The 20,739-nt window shown below is 36.9% G+C and overlaps 1 protein-coding gene across 2 annotated transcripts in view; it reads left to right on the top strand.

Annotated features, from left to right (window-relative positions):
* nova2 (NOVA alternative splicing regulator 2) overlaps nucleotides 1-20,739 on the top strand; it is a 56,256-nt gene that overhangs the window by 25,548 nt on the left and 9,969 nt on the right. For both annotated transcript variants that reach the window (XM_067450532.1, XM_067450533.1), the window contains one exon: nucleotides 11,854-12,020. In XM_067450532.1, coding sequence (XP_067306633.1) covers nucleotides 11,854-12,020 — 167 coding nt within the window. The remainder of the gene's footprint in view (nucleotides 1-11,853; nucleotides 12,021-20,739) is intronic.

Here is a 20,739-nt window from a genome sequence, read left to right as displayed (position 1 = left end):
ATTTCAACTTCTGTAGCCAATTCATTTAAGATCCATACTTGTGAGCCAGTTCTTCAATTCAACCCAACCAACTTTTGAGAAGTGACGTGGCTGCTACCAGAGCGCAGCTCTTGGACCGCTAGCTCTGTGTTACACAAAGCCTTCTGCCTGCACATCTGCCTGCACATGCGAGATCCATTCATATGTTGCCGTTGCATTCAGTGCATGTTAATTTCAAGCACTGTATTTCTCAGTATATTCTCATGGTGCTGAGAGTCTTAAAAGGCGCTGGGGGTGTCTCATTTTCAGGTTGACTTCTCCGGCCTTGCTTGGCTCCTCAACCCCATTGCCTCACTCAAATTCCAGCTGTACGAAATGGGGAACAGATTGTGTGCATGATGTAAAACGGCAGGCATTCTCCTGTTGCTATGGATAAGGTCAACTGTTGAGTAAACTCTGAGCAGATTAATGCTCATTATGAAAAGTAGAAAACTGAAAACATGGGACTTAAGAATAAAAACAGAAAGCTCTTCTGGAGGTTTCTTGTAGCAGACAAAAAAATAAATAAAAGTAGTTAGTGATAAAGGGTTGCGATAAGGAGTGGGCTGGAAACAAAATCTTGGCTCAGGGTTCGGAGACATTGAAAGCGCTGATAAAGAACCAGAGGAGAAAGCTGGCCCTGGACCTTTAGGCCTCGGCACTTCAATCGGCTTGGAAGAGATGACTCACAGGCCAGTGGAGGAGGCCCAGACCGGAGAAGACTCTTAGCAATTAGCGGTGCTTGGACATGACTGCTTTGGGGAAAAGTGGCAGCATGTTTGGATAGTCTTGTTGTAGGTTGTTTGGTATAGCCATGCCAGCTGACTCAGTCTGCCTATCGTTCAGGCGGGCAATGTTTAGACATCTTTGATGGACAGCAGGCAAGCGGAGACAGGTGTGTGTTGGGCTCCGAGCACTTGTGTGGAACCCAATACCTCCACAGGGAGATGCGCTCAACGAGTTGAGGACACGGAGTATGTGGACGGGAAAAGCATTTAGATGCAGATTTAAGAAGGAAGTGTTTTGGGAGTCACAAACAGGCTAAACTACGTTAGCATTCTGATAGAGTAATAATAATGCCATGTTTTCCTGTTGCTCATCATCTTAATCTTTCAGCTTTTCTATTACGATTGTCTTTCTCAATCCTCCTCCAATCCTCATTAACTTGCACTTTATGGTTAGCAAAATGTGCTAATGTTGATACTGCTAAGCTTTTTTACTGAGATCATTTTGCTCTTTTTGTTAATGATTTCATATAGTCTCTCATTATCTCATATTATAAGGCAGTCTTAATTACGTTGCATTCCCAGTTACACTAGCGAGCTGGTTTTACTGAAGTTGCAATTATTCAAACTGAAACATAATAAGACGTTAATATGCAGGGATAATATCTGTTCTGTATTTACACTGATTTCTGTATTTTCAGACCTGAGAAGTATGACCATCATTTGAGTACCATATTAATATTGCAACAGTAATACAGTAAATCAGTAAACATTTTTCATAATAATATATATATATATATATATATATATATATATATATATATATATATATATAATTATATAGTCATATGGAATACAGAAACAGGTTTTCTTTCTTATATTTGTCCTTATCTGGTCATATACCTGAATATAACATTGCGATTTAGAAATATTTGAAAGGCACAGAAATCCTTAAGAAGACAAAACAAAGGGACTAATGGACATTTACCAAGTGTCCCAAGAGTTTAGCACCTCTTATGAGGCAAACTGGGAATGTGACAACAATAGCAATGTGACACAACCTCTCCATCATCTTGCTCAGTTTTCATTTCCCTACAACTTTCTTATAGCTTCATTATTCATATTAAAAAATGAAAAAATAGGTGGAGTAGGGATCTTAATTGGGTCGTCCATGCAGTGTGTAATGAAATATGGGGGCCATTGGGTTATTCTCTTCTCTATACCCTAATGTAGATGACTATTAGTCACTGTTTGAATCATTTGTGCAAGCCTGGAATTCACACCAGCTCCGGTTACCACACCGGTGGTTGGAGATTGCAACTGCACTATGGGATACCAGGCAGTACATGTGCGAGTTTGAGTGTGATAAAATTCCTGCTCTTGTAGCTTAATTCAAGCACATTTTGAGGTGAATTGATACATGGTGAAAAATTAAGAGTCTTTGTGTAGGTGTGAGACAAGCAAACATTTCAGAACATGAGTGTATTACTGCCTGTGCATGTTGGGTCAGCATTGTCCTCATGTTAGTGTGCATTCAGTATAACAAGCTGTTATGTGTTTAATCTTCTTTTATTTGGTTGAGCAGTTGTTTAGTTGCTCGTTACAAAGTAAGTTGGACCAGTGTGTTTTGATAAATCTTCACAAACACAGATGCAATGCATATGTAATGATGTCTCAGTTCCAGTGTTAAATGCACATGCTAGAAACAATTAAAAATACACATAATCCCTCTTAAGTGTGTGGAAGGTCTGACTGAAACCAGTGTCTGTGTAACACTTGAAATCATTTCAGCAGTAAATTCATTGGCTGTAAAGCAGGGTCGCCTCTAACAAGGAGCAAACACTAAAGCATCTATGGATTTTACACCTTCCTCCGTTCCCCTGCAAGGCAAAGGCAACTGGTCTGTTTAAGCATCGGCAGTTGTAAATCACGGGATGTATCTCTTTTGAAAAAAGATCTGCTGAAAATACCTTTTGATATTTTTATTAGGAGACATAACTCATGCAGCTATCGATGATGCAAACGGCAAAATCGCGAGTGTTAAGTGAAATGCTGCTAAGGCTAGTTTGTTCAACTTTCAGTTAGCAAGTTTGAGTTCACGTGGAGGGAGCTGTCTGTCAGAATGTAAAGTATTCATCCAGAAATAACATCACATTCTTATTTGACTTATGGTTTGTATGCAACAGATTTATGACAGCAAATAGCTGGTTGTGATCTTCCAGGCTTAGGTTTGCGAAATGTGAGTTTAAGAACCGAGTCACATAGGATTACAGACTCAAATGTCTTTTGAAACGACCCATTTTGGCAGTCGTGCCCCTTTCTTTCTTCTGTCCCTCGAGATTAGCCATCTCCAAATTCAGTTCCCTCTTCAGAAATCTGCATAACACACCCGTGGAGTTGGCCTTGGCTGCCTCTTGAGTCATTTCCTCATCAACAGTGAGTCAGTGTCTAAGCTCATGGACCCAGTCTTTATTTTTATTCATTTCATATGTGAAATGTAAGAAATATATCCGGACTGTCATTCGGTTACACTTTTTAACTGAATTAGTTACATAAACTAACAATTCATTATTGTGAGTGATCACAAGTTGTCATATATATATATATATATATATATATATATATATATATATATATATATATATATATATATATATATATATATATATATATATATATATATATATATATATAAAATTTCTATCACTGGAATACATTACAAAAAAATATATCTCAAATATAAAATACAAAAGTTTTTAAGTTGTCATGTCAATTTTAAATTGAAATAATATTTCACAATATTATAGTTTTACTATATTTTTGATAAAGTAAATGCAAGAATAAATTACATTTGAAAATATACCCAAATAGAAAATAGGGTTTAAGTTGTCATGTCAAATTTAAAATCGTAATCATTTTGCACAAAATTGTAGTTTTTACTATATTTTGATCAAATAAATGCAACCTTGGTGATCATAAGGAAAAAAATCTTAAAAATCGTACAAATGTCAAATGCTTGAACACTAAAGTGGGTTGCACATTTTTGAAAAGAGAGATATCACAAGTTATTTTAAATAATAAGGGGATTTCAAAAAATATATATTTTTAGTTGTTTTTAATTATTTTAGTTTTGCCATGTGGTTTGTTATTCAGCATCTCACACTTTAGTTCCACTTTGAAGAACATGTCTTGAGATCCTTGCGCTCTTTTTTATTCTTTTATTCTTTTTATTTTTTATTTCATTCTTCCCAGCTGCTTTTAAATGCAAGAATGCATGCTGTATGACTCAGCAACATTACGGAGGATCTTCTTGTATTACTCCAGTGATGAATTTTATGTAATGGTCAAGGTGGTGTGACTAATGAATTTTTTATTACATTTAAATTCACAGCCCTAAATATATCACATCACATCTAAAATGCACAGATTACAACAGTTGAGGAAAATATCCTCTTTTAAGCCAACGTGGAAAAGCTCCCCAGAGCCTTTGAAACAGTGTTAGGCACCTGGCAGGAAAGTTTAGACCCTCCTTCCCATCGCCTACCTCTCTTTTTTTCATTCTTCATCTTTCTTTTGAAGAGTTTAGTTTCTCTCTGAGTAATGTTACCCCCTCTTTCTTCTCTTTATTGGTGGTTTGGACATATTAAATAAAGAATCTCCTTTGCATTCCCTTTTATCGCTCCCTTTCCTCACTGTGTTTCTTTCTCGCTCGCTGCCTGTTGTTTTGTCTCTTGCTCTCTTTGTCCCTCTGTGAGGTCTTGGAGGGGTGTGCAAAAAGGTCTTGAGAGGGTGAGAGAGAACATTAGGGAAAAGATGAGGACAGGATCTCAGCCCAGGCCAGGCATCTCTTCAGCTGTTTGCACGACATGGGCCCCGTAACCATGGCGACGTCACTATAGATGTGGGGGGCTGGGGACGGCTTAGGTCAAACTGAGGAAAAGGGGTGGACAAACCCAGCACTTCTCAATAAGAGTGACATCACTGAAGAGGAATTCACTCTTTCTTCCAGATCCTTTGTTATTCTTTGGAGACCCTTCTATCCTTCCTCTGCTGTTTAGAGAGGCTTGTTACATTGAAAAGGCATAGCCGAACCGATTCAACTTCACTTAAAAATGACAATTCTCTCATTATTTACTCATTCTCACATTGTTCTAAACCTGTATGACTTGCTTGTTTCTGTGGAAAACAAAAACATATATTTTGAAAAGGTTTTGTTCGTACAATGAAAGTCAGTGGGGCACGATGTTGTTTGGACCCCATCAACTTTCATTATACGGACAAAAACAGTATTCGAAATAAAGTTTGTTGTGTTCCAGAAAGAAAAAAAGAAAGTCATAAAGGTTTGGAACAAAGACACAAGGTTTGTTGGGTGAGCTATCCCTTTAAGAAGACTTGGAAAGTGAGATTCCCATCTGCCCTAGTGACTGCTTACATGGGTTAGTTTAGGCCCATAAAGTAACGTCTGGATTTGGAGCGTCCATCCAGCCTGACAGACTATAAAATACTGGTTCAAACAGCATAAAGAGATTTGAATGGAAACTCTTTCCGAATTTCCAATCCCCATCTTTCTTCTTTCTCTTTACTGTTCATGATTACATAAGCACATGCAACACGCCGTCCATTCTGTTTTAAAATAAAAACACATTACGTCATTAGCAGCTGCCCCACAATATTTTCAGGGTCTGCCAGTTGCTGTGGTGATGTGTCTTATGTCATATGCCTGGACTGGCCCTTTCCCAAACATCCATGTACTAGTTATTAACATAATGGTGCACACTGACACCAACAGGGCCCAGGTGTCCCCTGTTTTAATCTGCCCGTCTCTGCAGTCAGCACTTCATCTTGTAGTGGGTGCTCCATGCTGAAACAATGACCCATGTGCTCCCGTGGGACTCATACGTGGGGGCTGCAATCAGCCGCCCTTTGATGGGCGGACAGGAAAATACGAGTCACTGAGGAAGGGAGATGGCTAGTTTTTTTATTCCCTCCACCCCCCCAACTCGTTCTTCCTCTCGCTCTCGTTTTCTCCCGCCTTTTTTCTTTCTTTCTCCTAACGCCAAAGCCAGGAAACATCTGCAACCTCATCCACGGGCAGGGTCGTGCGTTCACGAAATCTCTAAGGCCGCTGTTGGACTCTTTGGAGGGAGGCAATCAGGACGCTTGTCAAAATTTCCTCGTATTGTTGAGACGTTTTTGGGACAAGCCCGCACGGTGCATCTTCTGAAAGATTCTCCATGTGTCCCAGCAGCTGGTCTCGTTTGTCATGTGGTATGCAGCAGTTTAATTGGTTATTGAGCCTGCTGTGGTCATTTCAATGTGTTTCCAGCCCAATCTGAATCTTGTCAATCAATGGGTCAATCCGTCTCGCAGCTTTGGTGTTGTGGGACTGTGATCAGCATTTGTGATCTACATGACATTGCACTATTCTCCCTATGGACAAGCACTGGCCATCTGGTTTAGGAAACATCTACGCTGTTAAAACCTGCTAATGAATTTTTTTTTAACATTATTATTATTATTTTGAGTAGTTTAGGAAACATCATCTAACACTTAAACTTAAACCTGATTGTTAATCACTTATTTATAATTTTATAAATTATTATTTAAAAAAAAATAACGCTATACATTTGATTGTGATTTATTATTCATTTTTTTAATTAATACAAAAAAATATAGGACAGAACACTGGGTAAATATAGGACAGAACACTGGGTAAATATAGGACAGAACACATATTAGGTTAATTTTACCCAGCTAATTGGGTTGTTTATGAAACCCAGCATAATGGGTTGATCTGAAAATACATCTGTAAATGATCTGTAAATGTTGTACTATAATACTAGTTTATTTTTAATTCATACAAGAATTAAGTGTTTACAAATTAACTGAAATCCTCTAAACTTGTTTTAATATAATCCACACAACCACTGGTTTGCATAATAATTCCTTTATGTTTGAAAATATTTTACAGTATAGCGTATTTTATTTAGTTTTTAATACATATTGCCATTTAAGATCGTTTAACAAATATTACAAGTACAACAAATTTCATATAAAAGTAATTCAAGTGTAACTGACCAGTCTCTGTTGTCCCGTTTCCACCCTAACGGCAGCGGCGCTGAAATTTCGTACCGGAGCTTGAATCATGTTCAGCGGGGGAACTTCACTCCTTTCACTCATAGCCAAAATTTGCCGTGACTGGCTCCATAACATGTCTAAAACAACCGCTGTATAGTTCTGAGAACATATTTAAACATCCAAGTTAAAATATGTATATAAAGTATACATAGATGTGATGTTGCTTTGGGGTGAAGGGGTGGGGGGTTTGGTTATGGGGTCATTTTCAACAGTACTTTCATTTCGTACTTTTCAACACTGACTCTCCATCCGTGGCAGCAGCAGCGCTCTGAGGAGAGATTAGAGGGCGTTCAAACAGCTAGACAGAGATGGAACAGAGCGATGTCTTGTGACACGTTTCTCCTGGACTATTTTTAACCTGACACACCTTTAAAACGACATCTGCACATAGACCAACAAAATAATGCAGATATACTCCACTTTCCACCTTGCTTGAGTACTCATAAGATTTATCCTAGTACCAGAGTAAACAAAATGACCAAAATATACATGCATGATATAAGCCACCAGGTTTCTGTTCTCTCTCTAATAAATTTGCAGGATTTAAGCATTACCTCACATTGCTGCTCTGTTTACCAGGTTTAATTGGCTCTTTTTTTTAATGAGCTAACATTATGTTCCATACAGTAGATGTTAATGTTTTGTACAGGCTCATGTGGTTTTGTTTAGTGGCCCTTATAGACTTACATTGTCTGTTGCTGCAAGTTTTGAAGTCATGATGGAGTTATTCTTTAGAACAGCCTTCCAGACACTCCATCACTCACGCAACTACAGAAAGCAGGCCCTCAACCCCTACTCTGTTTTACAAGCTTTTGGGAAAAATGATTGGCATTGGAAGAACGATAGGATAGCCTGTGCAATAATAATAATAATAATAATAATAATAATAATAATAATAATAATGATGTTCTTAGTATAGCTAAATCACCAAAAAGGAGCTCCATCTAGCAACAAGAACAAGGAAGAAATGACTCATGGACTTAACAACTGTATAAAAACAATTTAGTACAAGAGTGAACAGAGCCAAGCAGGCATTCCCTAGGCAACTGTATAAAACACCTTCGCATTGCCCAATACCTTTTCTTCGTTTTAACTCTTGGTCTGTATGGAACCTGGTCTGTGCTACTAGCAAAACGCTCATTCTTGTTCTAAACTCAAATGTGGTTAATAGATAGTCTCTGGCCTGCATCTGTGTCTATATGGACGGGGACCAAACCCTTCATTTCAAAAGCTGCACAGTGACTCACAGGGTCTGTATCTGAATTTAAATTTTTAACTGCTGCCTGCACGACTAGCATTCGTTCACTATGGGCTATGCGAGAAAAATATATATTTTTTTAACCTTTTCATGATTTTCATATCATGTTCATTTTATAAAAAAATCTGTTTTCATTTCTTTTTTTACTAAATTAACCAAATAATTGTATGTAATATAAAAATATTATATATATTATTAATTATAATCAAATCAAATGCCAGAACATTCAACATCAATATTTTGACGGTTTTTGAAAAATGTTACACTAATATAACTGTATTCTATTTGATTATATATTTTTAAATAAAATTCTTGTGAATTCTTGTGTATTCTTGTGAAGCAAAGCTGAATTTTCAGCATCATTACTCCGGTCTTCAGTGTCACATGATCCTTCAGAAATCATTTTAATATGATGATTTGCTGCTCAAGAAACATTACTTATTATTATATTATTCTGTTGAAAATGATTATACTACTTAATATTTTTGTTGAAACTTTAATATTTTTTTTCAAGATTGTTTGATGAATAGAAAGTTCAAAAGAACCATTTATTTGAAATAGAATAGTTTATATCAATGTAAAAGTCTTTACTTAAAGGGATAGTTCACCCAAAAATTAAAATTCTGTCATCATTTACTCACCCTCAAGTTGTTCCAAACCTCTGAGTTTGTTTGTTCTGCTGAACACAAAAGAACATAGTTTGAAGAATGTTTGTAACCAAGTCGATAGAGCAACCATTGACTACCATAAGTATTTTGTCCCTACTATGGTAGTAAATGGTTGGTCTATCTGCTTGGTTACAAACATTCTTCAAACTACCTTCTTTTGTGTTCAGCAGAACAAACAAACTCAGAGGTTTGGAACAACTTGAGGGTGAGTAAATGATGACAATTTTCATTTTTGGGTGAACAATCCCTTTAACTTAAATATATATATATATTCTTTAAAAAAATCTCACATTTTTGAAAGTTATTTTATTGTATATCCCTTACGAAAGGAAAATATATTTACCAATATATTATTTTGAAATATATTATAATATATTGTAAATACATGGAATAATATATTGATGGTATTATACAATATATTATATATTCCTGTAATATGTTGCAAAATATAGAAATGATTGCCGCTTTCATATATTGCAATATATTGGAGAATATAAATATTAAATTCCATATATGTGAATATATTGCTTAATGTATTACATGATATTTTCCAATATACTGCAATATATTTTTGTTTCGTTAGGGATATGCACCAGCCCATATTTAGTTTGATCCATTCTCTCTCATTTAATAAGCACGTTTAATTTTCATTTTATATTGTCAACCAGCCCTATGTGCTGTGTCTTAATGAGGAGGCAGAGTGCTGTTGAGGGGGTGTTTATGTGTTTGGATGGGTGGTAAAGCAAACTGCCCATCACTTTCAATGAGCTACATGAGCAGAAACTTAAACATGTGTTAGAAAGTGTCCCTTCCATTTGGAAGAGGGAAGAAGATCCTCAGTGACCTCTTTCTAAACAACCCTCCCCACACCACCCCTTTCCCATATCCCGCTGAGTATCTCACAACAGACGCATCACAATCTCTCCAGGAACTCTTCATCCAGGCAGTCAACACATCACATAAGCTTTCTGCTTGTATGCTATAAACTCGCATGTGCAGCTATTTGGTATGTTGAGGTCATGTAATGGTCATTGTGTGTGTATATACCGGTTTATGCCATAAACGTCAGTAACGTTTCAAAACTAGTCGTCCATCTCTGACAGTTGTTGTACTGGTGTTGTCCAAACCCTACCCCCTCATCTCCCTGCAAAAACAATGGTGATCTCTGCTCTAATAATCTGCCACCCCGATTGGGCCGTCACAGATTACTCTTGGGCCGCCAGCTGTCGGGAGCTCAGCAAAGCTTTTTTTCCTTTTCTTTATTGTAAGATCCCGTCCATGATCCTCAGATTCCTCAATTTGAGTGTATTAACACGGCTTCATATAGCTAGTCTTGGAACAAACTCAATTATTTTCATGCTAGTAAACAATAGAAGGTTAAAGGAAGCCGGAAAACCCTACTGCGCCGTGCCGATAAGGGCCGATTCTCTTCCAGCCTCTCGGGAGCCAAGAGATCCTGGCTTCGGATCAGTCTGGTTGCGTTTTTTCCCCTCTTCCCTTCTACTTTAGGCTTTTGTTTTTATTTCTGAATCTGAATGGCAACATTTGACTGTCTCACTTATGTGGCAATGTGATTGTGTGTGTTTTGTAGGATACATATCCCAGAAGCACCCTTTCAGGCAAAATGTTATAGTGTAGAAGGATTAGTAACCAATCAGAGAACCGCAGTCAGCTAATTCCTTCAGAGTCTGCACCGAAACACGGTTAAACAATGGTGATTGTACGCGTACATGCACAGAACCTCCTCATGTTTTGTAGGAGAGATGGATGAATTGGAGTCGAAATGCTGATATTGTATCAGAATTAATTGAAAGTGGAGACTTTGGGGCGTCTAATGGAAGGCTTTCTGTGAATAGGCTGCCAAAAATAGTAGCATTGCCAGGCGACTGTTATTGCAGCTGCTCCCATAACTTCAGTCAGCATGTACATAGATCCATGGTATTTACATGGGCAGATGCTCTAATGCTGCTTGTTTGCCTCCTAACACAATGTCTGTAGTCTCTAGTGTAATGTGATTGATAGTCTAATGACTGATGAGTCACTTTCTGATAACATGTACTACTCTGATACTCACCTACCTGTCATACAAACAGTATAATATTATATGATTTAGTTGAGTTTAACAGAAAGTTAGTCTTCTGTTATCAGCCATTTCTGATTTTGTCAGCTGATGATATTTTATGTTGCTTCTATGTAAGGAAAAAAGCATTCCATCACTGTTTCAGTTCCAAACACCATCAATCGTAATAACATGCTGTACGACCTCAGTATTACACCAGCAGCAGTAAAACAACTATGGGTTACTGCAGACATGGGATCATAATAAACTTATAAAGATTACTAGGGAGCTTATATAAGGTGACAATGACATTTTAAAGTGCTTTTTTTTCTCTCCACAATATCTTACTGACCCCAAAATTTTGAACAGTAGCGTATTATTTATTGGTCATCTGACACTTCGCTAGTCAGATTTTCAAAGGATTTGGCCAATGTCAGTTTTAAATCAATTAAATGTATATTCATTCATTTTAAATGTTTGAAAAAAAAAAGTCTCTTATGCTCATCAAGTCTGCCTTTATTTGATCAAAAATACAAATAATGGTTTTCTATTTTGACCGGTATTGTATATGCATGTCTGTGTCTGTGTGTGTTTATATATATATATATATATATATATATATATATATATATATATATATATATATATATATATATATATACTGACATTACTAATTTAATCTGTAAGAAAGAGCGTTTGAGAGGGTAAAAAATAATACGCATTTTTTTGCTGGTCATTTGATCTTAATATGGCTGCCCCCATGAGGCAAATGAAGGAAAGTTTCCTTTTAAAAGAAATCAAAACCAATTACTCATTTAAAAACAATTATTAATTTATTCACATGTAAAGCATTTAAATGAGGAAAAGCATGCTCCTTTGGCCCTCATTACAACACTGCGATTTTATTAATCCTTTTACAGCACACTCTGGACAGCATCTGTAAATCACGCTGAGGTTAAACTGGAGTTCTCTTTGTGTGTCCTTCAGGAACAACAGAGCGTGTCTGCTTGATCCAGGGCACTGTAGAGGCGCTGAACAGCGTCCATGACTTCATCGCGGAGAAGGTGCGGGAGATGCCGCAGAGCGCTCAGAAAACAGAGCCAGTTAGTATACTTCAGCCACAGACCACAGTCAACCCTGACCGTGTCAAACAGGTGAGGCTTCACTTCCTTTAACATGCCCCATTTCCTGTTTCCTCTCTATCCTTGCAGAATTGCAGAGCACATGCACAAGATGGTGAACTTCCTTTTTATTCATTCTATATTTAAATCAGATTTTTTTCACACTTCTTTTTTAAAAATCGAATTCCCATATGTTATATTAAAAAGCACAAGCAAACGGACTCATGAATATAGCCACAAAATGAAATGAAGTGTGAGGAGGGACATTTTGATTGTATCATCCTTTCTAATAAACTGTTAACTCAGTCCCCAACATGCCCCACTTGGTTTGGCCTTTGCGTTATACAAGCAAACAAACTCTCGAAGATTCTGAGTGTGTTCCAATTAGACAAGTCATTGATTGTGTACCGGCTATCTGTTTAGGAGATTATCGCCACTGGTCACTCCATTATTATGGTCCATCGATCTGCTGGGCTCCTGCATTGTTGTCATCCACATCAATGATTCTTCTCCTTTATTTATCATTTGCTTAATTAAATCACCCTTAGGACAAAGAGAGAGAGTTGGCTGTATTCATGAATAATTTACGACATGCAACCGTTTTCAGTTTTTAATTTTTAGTTAAGCCTGTCCATTAAGGAAGCTTCTTTTTTGTGCTTATTGAGCAGTTTGTGTAAAGACAGGGCCATAACCTGAATTCCTAGAACATAAGTCCAAGACGCTTACCCCTGCAGAGTTGCCAACCTAATTATTTATGCATGTAATTATAGGGCTTATCAGTGGAGCAACACATCTCAATTTAGTGCACACTATTGTCTCTGCTGGGACAGCATCACTGCATTCCAATGCACTCTGCAATAGGATAAGCTATATTTGTATGATATATACATACAGGGATGCAGAGAGATTAGATTGGGGTGCTATATTAAAAATGTTCAATATGAGGATGTACAGTTGAGTCATAACTAACCGTCCCTCCTTGAAAAAGTTGGTCAAAGTGTTGATCTGACCTTATAGACAGACTGATAGATGGGCATTGGTGATTCAACATATGGTTTAAATACATTTTTTCAGTTATATAATGACATTTATAACACAATATGTTTATTTCTACTTTTTTCTTATATGGTATATAAAAAGATTAAAAATGAAAGATTATATATATAAAAACACACAACACTCATAAAATGTTTGTATATTTTTATGTCAATATTTTGTTTATTTTATTTTATGTTACCTGACTTTTCACTAGACACTTTTACTAAAGTTTCACTTTAAAAAGTTTCACTGTTCGCTTTTGCCAGTGCCAGTCCGGTTTTGGCCACAGTTAGTTGTGCTTGAGGTCATATGATCTTGCATTGCCTCTGCGTTCTTTTCCAATTGTCACCACACGTGCGGCTGTCTTGGCATGTATCTCATTGCAGTACACACTGATTGAGAGATAGAGGGCAAGAATTAAAGTCATATTAAGCGACAGCTGCTGATTTCGGGTCAGGAACATCAACCGCTGAGCCTGCAACCAAATGGTCAGGGCAGGAGCACGGCTGACACCTAACTTAATCCACCCACCCACCCTTCCACACCCACCCATAAGCACAGGAAATCAATCTGGTCATCTAGATGGCTCATTGTTATGGGCGCCTCACTGTTTCCAACATAGTTTGACTAAACTCAGTGCCTGCCTTTAGTGACTTCCTCTTGTCAGCACAGGTTTCCTCTGATCCTTTCCTTCGCCTGCTTCCCACATCCTGTTTTTTCCTATCTACAAAGGAAATGGACCATTAATGCAAAGGAATGCAAGCGTCCCTAATGTTGTCTATAGGTAGACACAATGAATCATAGCAGTTGGACATTTTCGTCAAATCAATCCCAATGTAATTTACTCAACTGTAACTCTATAGTACTGCATATGGCAATTACAATAATTCACAAAGCAATAAAGAACAAAGAAACGTATATTCTGGACTTTTATTAAAGATCAGCTATGGAATTACTTTTGAAGCTTATTAACCTTGTATTTGTGAACACTTTGATTTGGCACCAGAACGCCATCAAATGTTCCTCCTGCTTCGCTTATGACTCTGGAATTCTTTTTTGGAACAATTTTTCTATTTTACATCAAAGAAAAAGAATAATTTTCTCCATGCATCACTGGCCTTTTCCATAATAGCCCACAGCTTTACTTCTATTATATTGATCAGTGGGATTGCCTTAAGTGGCTGTGCTGTTTCAAACCATCCTTTCCCTTCACGACACCACCAAAGCCAGCCTATTTAATTATCCTGCATCGTGAATCTAATAAAAGTTCTCATTGGAGCACTACGGCCGCACACACACACACACACATAGACATCCAAGCGAAACACTGCTGTGTTCCCTGCTCATCTCCTAAATTAAAAGCGACATCAGGAAAATTGCTATAACGTCTAAAATTGAAGAAAGAAAAAAACCTCTCTTACCCGATAGCCCAACCTTCCCTCCCCTCCCTGCTCCGGTCTCTGGAGGGATGGTGACTGGCTAAAATATTTTATGCCTTTTTTAACCTTCAAATCCATTATCCGGCCAGGAAAAAGGTCACTGTCTCTCCACGGAGTATCGATCTCATTTCCAGAAGAGCCAATGGAGAGGGAGAGTCTTACACAACATTGGTTGTTGGACAAGGAAGTACATCCTCTAATGCTGGGCTCAAATCTCTTTTGGGTGAAAGAAAGGACAGATGCCGTCTGTGTTGTGTGTCTTTAGTATTTGCAGACTGGCAGTTGTGTTAGTTGTTTGTTTATACAGTCACAGCGTGTGTGGAAAGTGTGTGTAGATATTGTGCACAATATCTTAAGACTTTCACAGGGGACACACAAAGAGAACTCCAGTTTAACACTGTAAAAATAATTTAAAAATAAATAAGTTACCTGGTTGCCTTAAAATTTTGAATTCATTGAAATTAAAAATTTGAGTTATTACAATAAACATTTTTGAGGATCGACAACCTTTATTCAAATATTATTTGAAGATTATAAGATGCATTTATTTTTATGCATATTGGGTGTTTCATTTGTGAAGACAGTGAAACATGCCAAATTGTGCTATTTATCAAAATATTTTATGTGGTTCAGATGCAATAATATTTTGAGTTTGTATTTATTAAATCAATTTCCTTCATTGTATCAACTCAATTTTTTAATTTCAATAAACTCAAAATTAAGGCAGCCAGGTTACTCAATTTTTTAAGTTAAACCAACAATATTTTTTTTACAGTGTAGAAAATACAAATATTTAATTGGCAGTTCTGGCAGTACCGGTACACTTAAAATATTTAAGTGTAATCTCTTAATTTTTCTTTTAGTTTAATTCAGCTTTAAACATTAATTACACTAACAGTAATTACACTAACAAATTGCACTCAAAATGCTTAGTCAGTTGTTTGTGATCTAATAATTTATTTAAAACATAATTTTATACCAAGAAACACTAACAAGTCATAAAAATATTGTTGTCAATCTACAATATATGCAACACAATGCTCTGAAACCACATGCCCAGTGGATGATACAAGATGATATTAATAAGTCAGAATGTTGAGCATTATTATCAGGGATCATAATGGCTATTTCAGAAGAATTGACATGTCTATATCAAGTCTCACAGCAAGTATCACCCCTTCCTTATAAGCAGGTCATCCCATTGATATTGGACTGTGGTGATCTCGTATTGTCTATGTGTGAGAGGATGTTCTCTATCCGAAGCTTGCACATCTCTAATCCTGAGCCAGACCCCTGGAGATATGAGTTGTAACATTCTTTGATGGATGCAGGACTTGAGCTGTCCGAAATGGCATAAAAATCAATAATAAATTAGATCTTTATTAAATATGCATTTGTAAGGCGCATACTTTATTTGGTGTCGCTCCGCGTTTGAGTTCTGAAGAGATCTGTGATGTTTCTGTGCCGAGACTAGATCATAATGTTCAGATGGATATTTTCTGTTGCAAAATTATTTTATGTAGACTTCCATTATTTAAATATCTTCAATTGTGCAAATAAAATTCAAGGGATAGTTTACAAATTTCTATCGTCATTTACTCACTCATTTCATTCCTTTCTTTTTTCTGAAGGAGAATTCTCCTTCAGAAAAAAAGAAAGGAATGAAATGAGTGAGTAAATTGAAAGTTATTGGGATCCAATGTTGTTTAGGACCACAGTGACTTTATTGTTTAGACAACAAGTACTAAGACATTATTCATTTATGTTACAGAGAAAAAAGAAAGTCATTTGAAAAAAACCTAAGTACATTATGCCTTAAATAAGATTTTAGAATGTTTGTCACATTGTAGATGTTTATGCTAATGAATGACCTTATTTTAGAGTACTATGAGCTTGTCATTACAGGACAGACTGTAATTATTGGTTGTTGTGATTTTGGGATATTTAATGCAGTCTAAAGACCTGAGGTTTAGAATCTTATGCTTATATATGAAATAAACTGGTATATAGCGATCATAAATGCATTCATTGCTTTGATATGTCTCCAAATGTATGCTTTTTTTTAAAGCATCATGATGTCTAAATAAAAATTGAAATTTAATACAAATTCCTTCGCATTACAAACTCATTCAGAAGCTCAAATGGCGTAATCCCTTGCCCGTTGCTTTTTGCTCTTGTGCTCAAAATATAAAATGAGTTTCTCGCCCGAGCCTGACAGAAGGAATTATAGGGAGTGAAAATCGAGAGTGTGACCACTCATACAGGACCCTCGCTAGCAAACAACAACCTCTCACGACAGTCATAAGACCAAGGTGAGAAGGAGGAGGAGGAGGACGACAGGGAGTTATTTTTAACTCGTATGGAGTCTTTTTTTCTTTGTCAATGCCAACAGCCAGAGCACACAGGCAGATGCTGTACAGAGATGGGCGGCTAAGCCCGGGATCAGGAGACAGGCGATTAACCCAAAGGCAAGCGCTTAAGACTTCAAAGTGCAAACAGCTACGGCTCTAGAGTCAGGCAGTGTTCCGGGGACAGAGGTTGGGAGGGGGGAAACAGTTGCTGTGTGCCCGAGTCGGGTGGGATGCGCCAGGGGTCATTGTTTGAGACCCCTTGTCACCTTCAGGACCGTGTACATTTTGCTGGCACATCAGTAGAAAGTAGGGCTCCACGATATATATCCGAATAAAATCTATATCGCGGTATGGCTTAGTGAGATTGTAAAATGGCGCTGACCAGTGATACGCGGGTTGATCCAAAATGAGCGCGTGCCTGTGGTCACCCGCGGTTACGAGTCATTCAAAAATGTTTTTAATGATTTCTGGGTCGCGGTCGGTCGGGTAGATTGATAAAAATAAAGATGCCAAATAAACCTTTGTAATTTATATAGTACAACTCTGCAGGTTGTGTCAGAGGCGAGAAGAAACCGTCTCAACCCAGGGGCGGTTGATTTAACATTATTTCTACACAGCGCGAGGAAAGCTAAAAATAAGTAGGCTAATCTTCTGTTTTGGGCCACCAATGGCAACTTAGAGTCCTTTTAACCCCTTTCCTGGGTAAAGGGGGTAAAAAATGCAGGTCGGGAAGAGGGTCGGGTACAATATTTTCTTTTTCTTTTTCTTTTTTATTATACCGAGTTGCTGGTGGGTTAGTTGAAAACGTCAGTCGGTGCAAGTTGTTTATACACTGACCCGCGCATCACTGGCGCTGACTGCAATTTCATAAAATAAATATTCGCTACTGGCTCCAGAGTGGCACTGTTCATGCACATCCCATGATGCAGTGCTTCACTGGAAACCAGCAGCACATACTTCCATTTGCCAGAAACCCCTCAAAATAAAAGCTTAGTGGTTTACGTTTGAAAATTAATAAACAAAGATGTAAATATTCATGTTGTAATTTTACAGTTGTACTATTAAATATAATTTTTTTTTATTAAATACTCGATTTCTTATTTGATGGTACAACAGTCAAACAATATTACAATAATTTTTTTTTATTTTGTTTATTATTTAATAATAATAACAATAGAAATCAATTATTATTAAATTAAAAAATAGTGGAAATGTGCCCTATGCAAACCCAAGTGAAGAGATTTTCTGTTCACTTTATGATTACTGAAAGAGGTTTGTGTTAGTTCTTGTAAACAGTAAAAAGTATGAACACCCAAATAAAAAATAAATGATTAAATAAAATGTAAAAAATCTCATCATTCAGCCCTAGAGGTATGGTTTGCAGTAAAAAAGTCTTTAAATTATATTTACATTTCTTCACATCGCAGTATATATAGCAGAAAAAGTAAATATCGCAAAGTTTTTTTCCAATATCATACAGCCCTAGTTCAAAGAGTTTAGAGGAAGTTTGAACTGTTTTTTTTCAGTGGCAGAACGTTTTTTATAACGTGCAGCCGGATACGAAAACTCCTGGGGCCTCATCTGCCCGTTCAGCAAAAACGCACACCGAACGAGACTGTATCCTTTGATTAATTTGTGCTAGTCTCAGATGCTGCTCTCATTAATTTATTTTATAAAACATTTTTGTATTAGTAATAGAACAAAGTAACACAGTCTGCATAAGGAGTACATACATGTCCTTCATGGCTGACCAATCTTTCATTGCCCATTACCCACAACCCCCTGCAGCATCCTCCCGACAATTCATCAAAGGTTTCTAGTCCCAGATGACTGGTGGCGCAGTCTCTCTCTCTCTCTCTTTTGCTCTCTCTCGCGCTCTCTCTCTCTCTCTCTCTATTTCTCTCTCAGCCTCCTCTTCCGTTCACTCTTTTATAGATAGGTGAAGCAGGCATCCACCTCCTCTAGCTCAGCACTTGGATGCATTCAGGCAAATTAACTTGAATATGTGTCGACGCTGCTCGATTCCTACCCAACAGGCTCGATTCTATCAGCACTTCTGCTGCCAAATGCCATCATAGCAAATGATGGCATCATAAAGAAAGAGGCGGAGAAAGAAGAGGAAGGAGCTGGATCTCATAAAAGTAGCAACAAATGCCACTTAATTATGCTAATAGTCTTTTTATTAGTTCTTATTAATATTAATTACTGGTATATGTACATTATACTTATTTAATTAAAAAAAAACATTTAATATATGCCCATTTGGAGTCAAGATATGGAGTTTGGAAGTGTAATTGTTTTATAATAGTGAATTTTTAAAGACCATATGAATTCCAAATCTAATTTAAGCTTGGCAAAAATATTTAGGATTTTTAAAAAGTGACAAAAGACAAATAAGTATTTCATAAACCCCATAATTTTGGGGTCACTAAACATTGTGACATTATGTGAACTTCTTGATACACAAAGTCACAATTTTTAATCTGCTAAAAGATCATTTAGAAAATTGTGTGGATGTGTTTTTTTTTCACTTCTCGAACTGCACTGCATGTACCGGTCAATCACCAAAAATCTGCTTTCCACTGCATTAAACGCTAATCGTGAATATGATTATTTTGCTCAAAATGTTTCAAGGTTCTGTTTATTCTAGCTAGATAAAAGGTGAATGTAGGAGTCCATGAAATTTCCTGTCGGCAGTTTTTCATTTCTATGCTAATTCAGTTTAGCTGAATGAGAGTTGGAGCTACAGTGGCAAGGCTAAACAACCTCTGTAAAGACATGTCTGTGGGCAGCGAGCTTCAGCAGACCTTGAGGCAAAGAGTAAAAAGAACGAAGCGACTCACAAAAGAAACAAACGTAAAGGCTGAGCCGATCACCACCCCTCCCCAACCTCTCTCTTCTTTCCTCTAGTCTCTCCTTCGCTTTGTTCGTACACACACACACACACAAATACAAAAACACGCCCCCACAGACACACATCTACCCGCTCCTCTCGTCTCCCCTTTTTACAATTTTCAATCTCTCTATCTGTCATTTTGACAGTGCAAATATTCTGAATCCAGCATTGTCAAAGCTGGAGCTTTTCATTATACAGAGTAATTAACTGTCAAAGCGAACACCAAACCGCATATTTTGTTTTCTCACAACGCTAGAGTGCGTAGATGTATCCGGCAATGATCAAAGAGATCAAGCGCTAATTTGTCGGCTCAATTAATAAGTGAATATGTCGAGTTACATAAATGAGATTCAAAAAGTGTAATGTTTTCTTACAGAATTGTTGGTAATGTATGAGCATATGCACCGATATGGCACAAGTAGCTGTTGGTTTTAAGTGAATGGTTGCGAGCATGTAAGGTGGGGGGTGGAAGGGTGGTTGGTTGGTTGCTATGCATCATTCCGACTCCCTTTCAGTCCCTCTTGAATGCTGGAGTTGAGTTTCCATGGAAACACTGACCCCTGGGAGTCGATGCTTTTCAGGAGGAGCCTCTTTTTACCTAGTGATTCACTGCTCAGGAAGTACAAGAACAAAAACACACCAGCATCTTTATATTTATCTTCTAATACATCGTTTTCTGGGCTTTCTTCTTTTTAAATGTTAATAATATATTTAATAATGGTAACTAATATAATCATTTGCCATCTCAAATTTTAGTTAGTGTTTTACATTTAAGATAAACCAATCAATTTATTATTATTATACTCTATTACACTATTTATTAATATTTTGAATGCGCTTTTATATAAAAAAATGTTTATTTAAATTTTTGTGTAATTTTTGTGTAATTTTAAATAGAAAAATATATTTTAAAAGAAAATGCCAAAAATACTACTCTTTTTTATTTCAGTTTTAGTTTAGGTGATTTTAGTACTTCAGCTTTAACTTATTTAATTAAATTCAGGTGTTTTATCTGATATTTATATTTT

This window comes from Pseudorasbora parva, chromosome 8 (assembly GCF_024679245.1).
Source record: "Pseudorasbora parva isolate DD20220531a chromosome 8, ASM2467924v1, whole genome shotgun sequence".
Classification (NCBI taxonomy): Eukaryota; Metazoa; Chordata; class Actinopteri; order Cypriniformes; family Gobionidae; genus Pseudorasbora; species Pseudorasbora parva.
This window is presented reverse-complemented; position numbering and strand designations above follow the sequence as displayed.